Genomic DNA, 14,548 nt, shown 5'->3' on the forward strand with positions numbered 1-14,548 from the left:
TAAAAATGGCCATCAAACAAGAGAAGAGAGCACAAGAGAAAAACAGAACAGAGAAGATCTACAAAAAAAGACACGAAAAAACTATAAAACAAATAACAAAATGACAATAATTACATATCTATCAATAATTATTTTGAAGCGGAAGAGTTAAGATGGTGGAGTAGTAAGGGGACTTTATGCTTGCCTCCTCCTTGTAACATAGTCAGATACATATCAAATAATCCTGAACATCCAAGAAATCAATATGATGACTGAGAGAAGAAACTGCATATCTGGAAGGAGAAAAATGGCCACATCATGAGAGATAGGAGCTGTGGAGAATTGATTAGGGGAGAAAAGAATTGTGGAAGCCCTGATCATGAGCAAAGGAGAAAGAGAGACAGACAGAAAAGGAGAGAAAGCAGCAGGCAGAGGGTTGTAAAAGAAAAACTCTTCTCCAAAGACATTGACTAGGAAAAGCAAAGGAGCTGATTATTGCAAGTTTTTACAAGCAGTGGAGCTCAAAGTCTGAAGTTTTAGAAGTCCACACGATCACTGGGGTCATACCTGGTGGGCTTAGGGGTGCTTCTGTGGGGATAGAGAACAGAGGCCCAGGATTGGACAGCATGGTCTGAGGATCCCCTGGGTCACATAGGGAGAAACAGTTCTACTTCTTCAAGTATATTTGGGAGATGTGGCACTGCTCCTCAAAAGACAAAAGAGAAGGCCACTGAACAGCCCTATTAATTAGCATAGCTGCAGAGGCACCTATTGAAGGTGGCTAACTTAGAAGCCAATTAGCCTTTGGCTATGCTTTACATGAAGCCCCAACCCATGTGGCCATGGGACTGCTTTTCTGGGACAAACCAGCACCAGCCACAGCATGACGAGACCTTCCCCCAGAAGATCAGAGTTGGTCAACATTGCTGCACAGGGTCCCTAAAATTTGTTTGAAACCTAGCTGAGCACTTGAGATAAAGCACAGGAGCACTGATCTACCAGGCAGACAGATGGCTCAGAAACAGAAGGGCGAAGGCAGGGTTCGGACAGAAGTCTGGGACACAAGAGAGGAGACTGTTCACTCTTCTATGAGGGCTTCCTGAACAGCTGCTGTTCAAACAGGAGTACAAACTCCTCTCTCCAGGGATGAGAGAACAAGGTAACATTTCTACCCCCATCTTCAAACCACATCAGCATGAGCAGACTTCAGTGAGCAACACAGCACCCCCATTGGAGGCTCAAGCCGCTTACACAAAGTCCCACCCCACTGTGCCCTGCAGGTGCATCTTTACTCGGGCAAGTGATGCTGAGAACCAGTGCAGCCGACAACTCCACCAGAAGACCAACACAAACCCCCAGCCACACCAATTCTACTGATCACAGAGTGCAGCAAATCTTCAGCTCTAGGGGAAACAGGATCTAGCCTTTTCTAACAAGCAGTTAAAATATATCTACTTAAAATATGCCACACATTGGACAAGATCCAAGCAATCTGCACTGCAGGCAAGGAGAAACTCGACAGAGGACTGATCTGAGAGAAAGAGTAGCCCAAACATAATAGCAAAGTGCACAAAGTATACACCAAAAAAACTTATTGAAGGGCCAGGCCTTGGACAGTATGTGACCTCTACTTAATACAGTCATTACAGTCAGGAGCAGCAATATAACAGACTTTCCTAACATACAGTTGACAGAGGTCAAGACAGCAGAATTTATCCCAAAAGAAAGAACTGGAGGAGGTCATGGCCAGGGATCTAATCAAAACAGATATAAGTAATATGCTGGAACCAGAATTTAAAATAACAATCATAAGAATACCTGTGCTTGAGCAAAGCATAGAAGAAACCAAATCTGTTTACCACAGAGATAAAAGACCTAAAAACTAATAAAGCCAAAATTTTAAAAAATGATATAACTGAGATGCAAAACTGACTAGATGTATTGATAACAAGGATGGAAGAAGCAGAGGAATGAATAAGTGATACAGAAGATAAAATTATGGAAAACAATGAAGCTGAAAGGAAGAGGTAAATAAAAATACTGAATCATTGGGGCGCCTGGGTGGCTTAGTCGGTTAAGCGTCCGACTTTCGCTTAGGTCATGATCTCGCGGTTCGTGGGTTCGAGCCCCGCATCGGGCTCTGTGCTGACTGCCAGCTCGGAGCCTGGAGCCTGTTTCGGAGTCTGTGTCTCCCTCTCTCTCTGACCCTCCCCTGCTCACGCTGTCTCTCTCTCTCCTAGAAATAAATAAAAAATATTAAAAAAAAAAATACTGAATCATAAATGTAGACTTAGGGAAGTCAACAAGCCCTTGAGCATAATAACATTCATATCATAGGAGTCTCAAAAGAAGAGGGGGGAAAGAGGGCAGAAGGTTTATTTGAGCAAATTATAGCGAAAGGAAACAGACATCAAAATCCAAGAAGCACAGAGAGCTCCCATCAAAATCAACAAAAGCCACAGACAACACCCAGACATATTGTACTAAAATTTATATAATACACAGACAAGGAAAGAATCCTGAAAGCAGCAAGAGAAAAAAATCCTTAACTTACAAAGGAAGACAAATCAAAATCAGGTTTACAGCAGATGTCTCCACAGAAACTCTGCAGGCTAGAAGGGAGTGATATGACATATTCAATGTGCTGAATGAGAAAAATATGCAGCCAAGAAAGCTTTATCCAGAAAGGCTATCATTCAGAATGGAAAGAAAGATAAAGAGTTCCCAACAAAAACGAAAAGAATTCATGACAACTAAACTAGCCTTGCAAGATATATTATAGGGGGCTCTTCAAGTGGGAAAGAAATCAAAAGCCACAAAGGCTAGAAAGAAACAGAAAACATCAGAAACAACTATACAAAAACAACAGGCAATACAATGGCACTAAATTCGTATTTGTCAATAATCACTCTGAATGTAAGTAGACTAAATGTCCAAATCAAAATACACAGAGTATCAGTATGGATTAAAAAAAAAAAGACCCATCTATATGCTATCTACAATGGCATAAATCATTTTAGAACTGAAGACCTATCATTTTATTTTTTTTTAATTTTTAATGTTTATTTTTTAGAGAGAGACAGAGAGAGTGTGAGCAGGGGAGAGGCAGAGAGAGGGAGACACAGAACTCTAAGTGGGCTCCAGGCTCTGTGCTGTCAGCACAGAGCCCAACACGGGGCTTGAACTCACAAACTGCAAGATCATGACCTGAGCTGGTGTTGGACACTTAACCGACTGAGCCACCCAGGTGCCCAAGACCTATCATTTTAGACCTAAAGAGACTTGCAGATTGAAACTGACAGGATAGAGAACCATCTTTCATGCTAATAGATGTCAAAAGAAAGCCAGAGTAGAAATACTTATATCAGACAAACTAGATTTTAAACCAGATTGTAACAAGGGATGAAGGACACTATGTCACAATTAAGGGGTCTATCAAACAAGATAGATAACAACTGTAAATATTATGCCCCCAATTTGTATGCATGCAAATATAATAATCAATTAGTAACAAACATAAAGAAATTCATTGACAACAATACAATAATAGTAGAGCACTTTAATACTTAACAGCAACAGACAGATCATCTAAGCAAAATGTCAACAAAGAAACAATAGCTTTGAATGACACACTGGACCAAATGGGCTTAACAGATACATTCAGAACATATCATTCTAGAGCAGCAGAATACACATTTTTCAAGCATACATGGAATATTCTCCAGAGTATATCACATACAAGGTCACAAATCAGGACTCAACAAGTACAAAAAGATTGAGATCATACACATATTTTCAGACCCCAACACTATGAGGTCAACCACAAGAAAAATTTGGAAAGAGCACAAGTATATGAAGGCTAAAGAACATTCTACTAAAGAATGAATGGTCTAACCATGAAATTAAAGAAGAAATTTAAAAATATATGGAACCCAACGAAAATGAAAACATGACAGACCAGAACCACTGGGATATAGCAAAGACGGTCCTATGAGGTAAGTATACTGCAATACAGGTGTACCTCAAGAAGCAAGAAATGTTTCAAATACCCAACCTAACATCACAACTAAAGCAGCTAGAAAAGGAACAGCAAATAAAGACAAAGCTGGTAGAAGATGGGAAATAATAAAGACTAGAGAAAAAATGAACACCATAGAAACAAACAAAAAACCAGTAGAACAGATCATCAAAACTAAGAACTGGTTCTTTGAAGAATTAATAAAACTGAAAAAACTTCTAGCCAGACTTATCAAAAACAAAAGAGAAAGTACCCAAATAATTGTTTTAACATTTATTCAGTTTTGAGAGACAAACAGTGTGAGCAGGGGAGAGGCAGAGAGAGAAAGAAGACACAGAATCTGAAGCAGGCTCCAGGCTCTGAGCTGTCAGCACAGAGCTTGACGCAGGGCTCAAACTCACGAATTATGATATTATGACCTGAGCTGAAGTCGGCCTCTTAACCGACTAACCACCCAGATGCCCCGAAAGTACCCAAATAAATAATGAATAAAGGAGGAGGGATCACAACCAACACTACAGAAATACAAACAATAATAAAAGAATATTATGAAAAACTATATGCCAAAAACTGAGCAGTCTGGAAGAAATGGACAAATTCCTAGAAACATATATACTACCAAAACTGAAACACAAAGAAAGAAAAAATTTGAATAGAGCCATAACTAGCAAAGAAAATGAATCAGAAACCAAAATTCTCCCAACAAAAGTCCAGGGCCAGATGGCCTCCCAGAGGAATTCTACCAGACATTTAAAGATGAGTTAATACCTATTCTCAAACTGTTTCAAAAATACAAATGGAAGGAAATCTTCCAAACTCATTCTAGGAGGCTAGCATTACCTTGATTCCAAAACCAGACAAAGAACCCACTAAAAATAAGAGTATCAGGCCAATATCCCTGCTGAACATGGAGGCAAAAATTCTCACCAAGATACTAGCAAATTGAACTCAACAGTACATTAAGAGAATTATTCACCATGATCAAGTGGGACTTATTCCTGGGATACAAGAGTGATTCAATATTTGCAAATCAATCAATATACACATTAATAAAAGAAAAGATAAAACCATATAGTCCTCTCAATAGACATAGAAAAAGCATTTGATAAAACACAGCATCCATTCTTGAGTAAAAAAAAAACAAAAACCCTCAACAAAGTAGGGACACACAGAACACACCTCAACATCATGAAGGCCATATATGAAAGACCCACAGCTAATACCACCTCAATGGAGAAAAACAGAGCTTTAACTAAATGGTCAGGAATGAGACAAGGATGTCCATTGTCACCATTATCATTTAACTTAGTACTGGAAGTCTTAGCCTCAGCAATCAGACAACAAAAGGAAATAAAAAGCATCCAACTCTTCAAGGAAAAACGTCAAACTTTCTCTATTTGCATAGAATGTGATACTCTATGTAGAAACTCCCCCCCAAAAAACACATCAAAAATTGCTAGAACTGATACATAAATTCAGCAAAGTCACAGGATATAAAATCAGTGTACAGAAACTGGTTGCATTTCTATACACCAATAACGAAGCAGCAGAAAGAGAAATCAAGGAATCGATCCCATTTACAACTGCACCAAAAACAAATAGGTACCTAGGTATAAACCTAACCAAAGATGTGAAACATCTGTACTTTGAAAACTATAGAACACTTATGAAGGACACTGAAGAAGATACAAAGAAATGGAAAAACGGTCCATCCCCATGGATTGGAAGAGAAAATATTGTTAAAATGTATATACTACCCAACACATTCTACACTTTTAACGTAAGCTCTATCAAAATGTCACCACCATTTTTCACAGATCTAGAACAAACAATCCTAAAATGTATAAGGAACCACAAAAGACCCTGAATAGTCAAAGCCATCCTGAAAAAAGCAAAGCAAAGCTTGAGTCATCATAATTCTGGATTTCAAGACATATTACAAAAATGTAGTCATCAAGACAGTATGATACTGGCACAGACACATAGATAAATGGAACAGAATAGAAAGCCCAGAAATTGACCCACAACTATATAGTCAACTAATTTTCCACAAAGCAGAAAAGCATATGCAAGGCAAAAAAGACAGCCTCTTCAACAAACAGTGTTGTGAAAACTGGACAGTTATATGTGAAAGAATGGGACCGGACCACTATCTTATACTAGACACAAAAATAAACTCAAAATGGATTAAAGACTTAAATGAGACTTGAAACCATAAAACTTATGGAAGAAAATATAGGCACTAATCTCTTTGAAATCAGCTGTGGAAACATTTTTTTAGATATGTCTCCTCTGGCAAGGGAAACAAGAGAAAAATTAAACTATTCAGACAATAACAAAATAAAAAGCTTTTACATAATGAAGGAAACAAACAACAAAAGAAAAAGACAACCCCAAATGGGAGAGGATATTTGCAATGGTATATCCGATAAGGGGAGTGGAAGATACAGGCTTTCATTTATATGGAATGAGTAAGTCATAAAAAAAAAAAAAAAAAAAAAGCATACCAGAGGGAATACAGTCAATGATATTATAATAGTGTTGTACGGTGAAAGATGGTAGTTATACTTGTGGTGATCATAGCACAATGTATAGAGATGTTGAATAGCGATGTTGTATACCTGAAACTAATGTAACATTGTGTCAACTATACTTGAAATAAAAAAATTTTTGAAAAGAGATTCTCCTTAACCATTTTGGTGAAAATTATTCTCTTCATCTGAATCATCTAAATATTACTCAGATAATACCCTAATTCTTCTACATTATTTTCTTTATTTGAACTTTTAAAAAATTTTACCATAAGGAAATGACAAATGTTAGACAAAACAGAACATTCCAATCTACATATTTGCTTTCACTATAAAACTTAAAACTCCATGTAAGTAGTAATGTTGTATACTTATATTCATTCTATAATGGGGTTGATACATTTAATTGCTATAAATAAAAATAAAGAAATTCATATAGCATTGTGAAAAATATCTCTTACATTTTCTAGTTCCAAATTATCACTTGGATTTTCTTGGATTTTCTCTGGAATTATAATTTGTAAAAATGAATTTTGAGAACCTGAAGAAATAAAAAAGATAGTTAATAATTGTGACTTATACCTAAATATTTTTCCAGGTTCTTTTGTAGAATTCACTAATGCACATATGAGTCATCCTTATGTACTCCTATAAAAATCTTGAAAATGCTAAATTTAAAAACAGAGTAGTTATAAAAGATCCAAGAAGAGGACTGGGGGTGGGGACAAGGCGTAGTTAAACTTAGACAAAACTTGCTGTTACTGAAGAAAATAGAACATACCAAAAAAAGATCAAAGATAGACTTCAAGCAAACTTTCCTGAATACCATATGTTTGCACGTATAGGAGGATTAGGAGGAACTTAACAGAGGACCATGGGGGAGAAGGGGAAAAATAGTGGGGGAGAGGGAGGGAAGCAAACCATGAGAGGGGAGGGGAAGGGGGTGATGGGCATGGAGGAGGGCACTTGTGGGGATGAGCACTGGGTGTTATATGGAAACAAACTGACAATAGACTATTAAAAAAGAAAGAAAGAAAGAAAGAAAGAAAGAAAGAAAGAAAGAAAGAAAGAAAGCACCCAAAGCATTAAAAAAATAAATAAATAAAAATAAATAAATATTTGAAACAATAATAATAATATTTGAAACAGACTGAAAAGTACACTGAATTCAGGAATAACCAATAATAATTAAAACAGAAATATTCTACCAAAGTTATTGGGTGTCTAAGATAAAGAAAGAATCCTATGGGCCTATGAGCAAAAAAATAAGGAAGGAAGGAAGGAAGGAAAAGAAAATCATATTGGGCATAAAGGAGAAAAGCAGACTGGCTTAAGAATTTTTACAATAGTATTCAAAATTTAAAAACTGAAGAACAATGTCTTTATTGTTTAAAGTTTTTATTTAAATTCCAGTTAGTTATCACACATGGTAATATTAGTACCAGGTGTACAAAAGAGTGACTCAACACTTCCATACAGTACCCTGTGCTCATCACAAGTGCACTCCATGATCCTTATTACCTACTTACCCCATGCCCTCACCCACTCCTCTCCAGTAGCCATTAGTTTGTTCTCTATGGTTAACAGTCCGTTTCTTGGTTTGCCTCTCTTTTTTTTCCCTTTGCTCATTTGTTTTGTTTCTGAAATTCCACATATGAGTGAAATCATACGGTATTCATTTTTCTCTGAGTAATTTCAGTTAGCATATTACTCTCTAACTTCATCCATGTCATTGCTAATGGCAAGATTTCATATTTTCATGCCTGAGTAATATTCCATTTTATATATACATAGCACATCTTTTTTCTTTCTTCTCAGATGTAGGGTTAGGATTAGGGTTTATGGCCAGTGTTAGGGTTAGGCTTAAGGTTAGGGCCAGGTTGAGGGCATGTGCCTGGGTATCTTGCTGTTTAGAGAACTCTCCAGAGGGCTCAATTTGGAATTAGGGGTTTGGGGTTAGTGTTAGGGTTAGGATGAGGGTGAGGATTAAGGTTTAGGGTTAGTGTTAGGGGTTGGGAATTAAGGTTGGGGTTAGAAGTTAGGGTTAAGGGGTTAGGGGGCTAGCGAGCTATATTAACTAGAGAAGCTGTTACTTGAATTGACGGTTTATACACAGTGTAGTTTCAATGACATATACACAAGGCTCTTCCCATATGCTTCTAACATATGTTTATAAACTCATACCTTAATGAAAAAAGGTGTCATTTGAATCATGCCTTATACTCCATATAGTTTCATTCAGGTAAGAATAGGTCTATTCCTACATGCTTTTACATATGCATTTACAAACACCTATATATCAATGAAAAAGATGTTACTTGAACAATGGTTTATATACAGTGCAGTTTTGAGTTAAGCATACGACTACCCCCATATGCTTCTATGCATATGTATAGAAACTTTAATGAAATATGATGATACTTGAAAAGCTCATTATTCACAGTGTGGTTTCACAGTGTTAAGCATATGCTATTCCCATATGCTTCTACACATACGAAGAACAATGTCTTCAGAAAATCTTCAAGAAAAAAGTGTATACCCTGATATTTCATCTCCAAGAAAACAGCCACTCAAACATAGAGGCAAAAGACAGGTATTTATAACGAAAACCTCAAGGAAAATAGGTCAAGGCAGAGAAACTTCTTCCAACAAAGGTACCAATAGAGTTAAAGGTTAATTATGGATATTAAATAAACTTAAATATAGAATAAGACTAATACTACTGTGGGAATCTCAGTTATCTACTAGGGGACAAGTGTTATTAAACCATGATGATACAGACATAACACATATAATAATGTCATACAGTGTAGCAGAAGAGGAATACCATAAGTGCATACTCATTTCCTTTAAGTTATTGCAGTGTACCCCCCCAAAAATGTGACTGAAAGTTGAAAATCAAGTTATAGACATAGAAACATACTGTTTAATGGTACAACAGTATAGAAGAAACAGCATTTAAAGTAACCACAGTCATGTAATAAAGAGGAGAGCCAAAAGTGGGAAGTAGTAAGATACTGAATTTTCTAATTACAATGAGGAATCACTATTACTGCCTAAATAAAAATTTTAATCTATTATGTAAAACACTGTAAATATTCCAAATTAAGAGAAGAACATACATAAAGGCACAAAACAAACTGAAAGCCAGATTTTTACAGTGAAATACTTCACCAAAAGTATGAAATCAGAGAAGTATGACATAATTAAGAAGTTCTAATATCAAAAATCTCAGTTTTATCAATAAATGTTAAGCAGGATGAAGTAACCAACTAAAAAAAATCTACAGATTAGATACACAAAATCAAAACCCAATTACTCAGACTTTGTAGGGCATATTAAACACTTGCTCTTCTAAGCTAATACTGATTTTTGAGGACCTAAAATATAACTGTGGATCACTTTAGGAAAAGATGTATGCTTATAAGAAGACTGGTGATACATGAAATTTAGGTTCAAATCTGTGAGTTTACTCATGGGACTACAAATTTGTCCTATCATAATTTGTCCAATTACAGAACAGTATGTGGGTGGAAATAGATATAATCAATATCTTATGGAATCCCCATCTTGCCTCCCTGACCCATAGAATGAGGACTATTATTATAATGGCAGGAAGTCTGTGAATATCATAACGCACCATCACCTAAACGTTAAACCAAAAGTTTTTCTAAAACGTTAAACCAAAAGTTTTTCTAAATCCAGAAGGTAGTCCAACCCTGAAAAAGAATTGAAATATACAAGAGCAGTGATTCCTATTATTTTCCTATTTTGTTTGATCTGTGCAAATGATAAGCAATAGAGAATGAGTTGTCTTAATTTAATCAGGTGATATAAAAAATTTTGTTTGCAGTAACAAATACTGTTCCAAATATAGTCTCTTTACTGAAGCAAAGCAACACAGGCATTGGCACCTGCAAGCAACCCCTGATAGAATCCTATCCCAAAAAGGAGAAAATTACAGGAGCAGTTCTTACTTACCAGTGGGAACAACATATTTTCACCATCCATACTGTCCCAGGGCTTGAATCATTTCTAGTTCTACTTCTTCCTAAACCCTAACATCTCACTATCTGTGGTGAGGGGAATAATAATTCCTCTCAAAGATGTTCATCCTCTAATCCTCAGAACCTATGAATATGTTAGGTTACAAAGCAAAGTATATTTAGGGTTGCCAACAAGCTGACCTTAAAATAGGGAATTTATCCTGGATTATCTAAACTAACAAAGGAAGAAGTGCTAGAAACAAGGTAAGCGAAGAAAGCAGAAAACAGGGGGTAAATCTAAGCAAACTTGATTGAGGAAACAAATAGTAACAGAGATGATGACTAATTAGGAAAATAAATAAAAGTGGCACTAACTACTAAGTAACAATAATATGTAAGAAGATGAGAGTGGTGTCTGACAACTTTCTATTCTCATTGCTGCAGGAGTTAAAATGGCAGAGAAGTACAGCTGTATTGAGATCAGAATACTTGGAACACCCAGAAAATCTATCTGCGGAGTGACAGAAAAATCTCCACAGGTGGAAGGAGACAGGTTGGCAGGGCAGAGCTGTGTGTATGTGAATTGGGGGACATAAAACAGTGTGGGCACACAGGGGAGGCATCTCCTTCTGTAAAGAGACAAAAGGGAGAGAAAAGAGAAGCTGTGGATTGTGGTATTAAGTTAGGACGAGAAAAACCTCAGCAGACCATGGACTGGGAAATAAGAAATACAGAGAGTGCCAATCTCTGCTTTGCAAACAGCCATCCAAGCTGAAGATCGGAGTTTTCAAAAGCACGCAACCTCCTCCAAACTGCAGCCACTGCTGTGTGTGCTTGCCCGCTGGGGAGGGGAGCAGGCCTGGGGTGCGGTAGTGATCTCAGGGGCACAGTGGGAGAGAACAGTCCCCTCCCTTGAGTACTATGGAAAGAGTGCATATTGCCCCCCTCCCAGAACAAAAGACTCTGCAGGGGCCTGCCATATTATCAGGGCGGAGTGGCGCTACCCCAGAACAGGATCCAAGAGGTGCTCAATCCTTTAAGACCTCAGGTTCTGAAGCCCAGCTGAGTGCCCAGATGACACAGGAGAACCGTGGAGCAGGACAAACTGGCCACCAGTGCTACTCTGGGAGGGCTGCCTGAACAATGTGGTTTGAGACACCTGGTTTGGGGAGGAGAGACTGGATGTCACCATTTTTCTCCCCATCACCAACATGGTGAGGCTTCAGGAACAGGACAGCTGCCCCCAGTGGAGGCAGGACGGCCTACACCAAACCCTGCCGCTCCGTGCCTGGTACCTGCTTATCTATTGGAGTGAGACTGACACTAATCAAACCAGATCGCCTCTCCTCCAGACCAACACAGCCACTGGTCCCAGGAACCAACTTAAAACTGTCCTGGAGTTTTGTATGTTAGTCTGTTGCTTTCTTTTTTCTTTCTCTCTCTCTCCCTTTTCTTTTCTTTCTTCTTTTTCTCTTTTCTCCTTTTTCTTTCTACTCTCTTATTTTCCCTTTGGAATCAGGCTCATAGTTTCTGATTTGATTTTTGGCCAATTCTAAAAATATATACATATTTTTTTCTTTCTCTGCTTTGTTTTGTCTGTTTAATCAGGCATTTAACTCTATTCTTTTTACACCTTTTCTATATCTCCTTCTTCTTTATTTTCCTTTCTCTCTTTCTGAATTAAGGCTCATAGTTTCTTTGACTCTCTGCTTGGTCTTTTTTTTTCCCACCCCTTTCATTTTCTCTTAGTTTGGAATCAGGCCCCTGCCTTTTCCTTTTTTCCTGGGTTACTTCAAAGAACAAATCAAAGGACATCTGGTGGAAGCTCTAAACAATCCACCACTATGAGTAAGGAGGAGCTTTGTAGAAGACTGACCAGTGGGATAGAGTAATCAAATTACAGCAGAGCAGAGTACATGCAACACACTCCAAAAATATTTCCTGAAGTGTCCTGTCCTGGACAGTGTATGACCCCTTTTTAATACAGTAGTTCTCACAGGTGCAGGACACATGACAAACTATTAAAACATGAAAAAGAAACCTAGCCAAAATGAGGAAACAGAAAGTCCTCCTCAAAAAAAAAAAAAAATTCCAGGAAGAAAGGATAGCCAGAGAATTGCTCAAAACAGATATAAACAATATATCTGAGAAGAATTTAGAATAATAGTATTTAGACAATAGCTGGGCTTGAAAAAAAAATATAGAATACATCAGAGAATCTATTACTGCAGAGATCAAAGACCTAAGAAATGAATTAAGAAATGCTATAAATGAGATGCAAAATAAACTAGATGCAGTGACAGTGAGGATGAAAGAAGCAGAGGAGAGAGTGGGTGACAGAAGATAAAAGTATGGAAAATGATGAAGCTTAAACAAAAGAGGGAAAGGAAATTACTAGACCACAAGGGGAGAATTAGAGACCTAAGTGATTCAATGAAATGAAATAATTTCCATATCATAGGATTTCCAGAAGGAGAAGAGAGAGAGAAAGGGGCAGAAGGCTTATTTGAACAAATTATAGCTGAGAATTTCCCTAATCTGGGGAAGGAAACAGGTCCAAGAGGGACAGAGCTCCCTTCAAAATCAACAAAAACAGGTCAACACCATGACATATCATAATGAAACTGGAAAAATTCAAAGACAAAGAGAGAATTCTGAAAGCAACTAGGGACAAAGAGGCCTTAATCTATAAGGACAGACGCATAAAGGCAATAGTAAAACTGCCACTGAAACTTGGCAGGCCAGGAGTGGAAGGAAATAGTCAATGTGCTGAATAGGAAAAATATACAGCCAAGAATCCTTTATCTGGCAAAGCTATCATTCAGAATAGAAGGTGAGATAAAGGCTTTCCCAGACAAATAAAAAGGAAAGGAGTTCATGACCACTAAACCAGCCTTGCAGAGGATCCTAAGGGAGACTCTGTGAGTGGAAAGCAGCAAAGACTACAAAGGACCAGAAACATCACCACAAGCATGAAACCTACAGATAATACAACGACACTAAATCCATATCTTTCAATAACTCTGAACATAAATGGACTAAATGCCTCAATCAAAGGACATAGGGTATGGGGCACCTGGGTGGCTCAGTCAGTTGGGCATCTGACATGAACTCAGGTCATGATCTCATGGTTTGTGGGTTCGAGCCCTGTATCAGGTTCTGTGTTGATAGCTCAGAGGCTGGAACCTGCTTCAGATTCTGTGTCTCCCTCTCTCTCTGCCCCTACCCTGCTCATGCTCTCTCAAACATGAATAAACACTTAAAAAAAAAAAAAAAAAAAGCCAGGGTAGTAGGATGGATAAAAAAAAAAAAAGACCCAACTATATGCTGCCTATAAGAGACTCATTTTAGACCTAAAGACACTCACAGAGAACCATCTACTGTGCTAATGAATGGCAAAAGAAAGCCAGAGTAGCCATACTTATATCAGACAAACTAGATTTTAAAAACCAAGACTGTAACAAGAGATGAAAAAGAGCATTATATCATAAGGGGTCTATCTATCAAGAAGGGCTAAATTTTGTAAATGTTTATGCCCCAATGTGGAAAAGACCCAAATATATATGTCAATTAATCACAAACATAAATAGATGTCTATTGTCATTGTCTTTTTTGGAAAAAAGTTCTTAATTTTAGACTCTGTTACATTAAAATTATAAATACAAAATATATAAGACTGGAAATGAGATTTTTAAAAATAGTATCAAATAAAAAGCATAATATATAGAAAGTATAAAATATCATAACAGACTTAAATACAAATATACCTTCCTTGACAGCTATATGGCTTTTTCAGTTTACTACCTGCATCTGGAAGTTTCTGGGCCCAAGGGTTGTTTGAATTCTTAAATAGTCAAAATATTTGACCTCTGAGTTTGAGGTTCCTTTGCTAATACACTAACTTCAAAAACTTAGTAGTTTCTCATCTAGTTGCTTTCAATAGAAATAACAAACATACAAAACTTTTAAAGTCATAATTTTCAAATCTGCTTTATTTTTTTTTTTTTTTGCCTTTTATATTCTAGATACATGTT

At 37.2% G+C, this 14,548-nt stretch overlaps 1 protein-coding gene across 1 annotated transcript in view; it reads right to left on the bottom strand.

Moving 5' to 3' along the window:
• The window catches only part of LOC144235935 (disintegrin and metalloproteinase domain-containing protein 32-like), a 149,509-nt gene that overhangs the window by 126,581 nt on the left and 8,380 nt on the right, over positions 1–14,548 (bottom strand). Inside the window, exon 2 of the mRNA XM_077769550.1 lies at positions 6,990–7,069. Coding sequence (XP_077625676.1) covers positions 6,990–7,069 — 80 coding nt within the window. The remainder of the gene's footprint in view (positions 1–6,989; positions 7,070–14,548) is intronic.

The sequence above is a fragment of the Crocuta crocuta genome, unplaced genomic scaffold, assembly GCF_008692635.1.
Source record: "Crocuta crocuta isolate KB4526 unplaced genomic scaffold, BGI_CrCroc_1.0 scaffold698, whole genome shotgun sequence".
Lineage (NCBI taxonomy): Eukaryota > Metazoa > Chordata > Mammalia > Carnivora > Hyaenidae > Crocuta > Crocuta crocuta.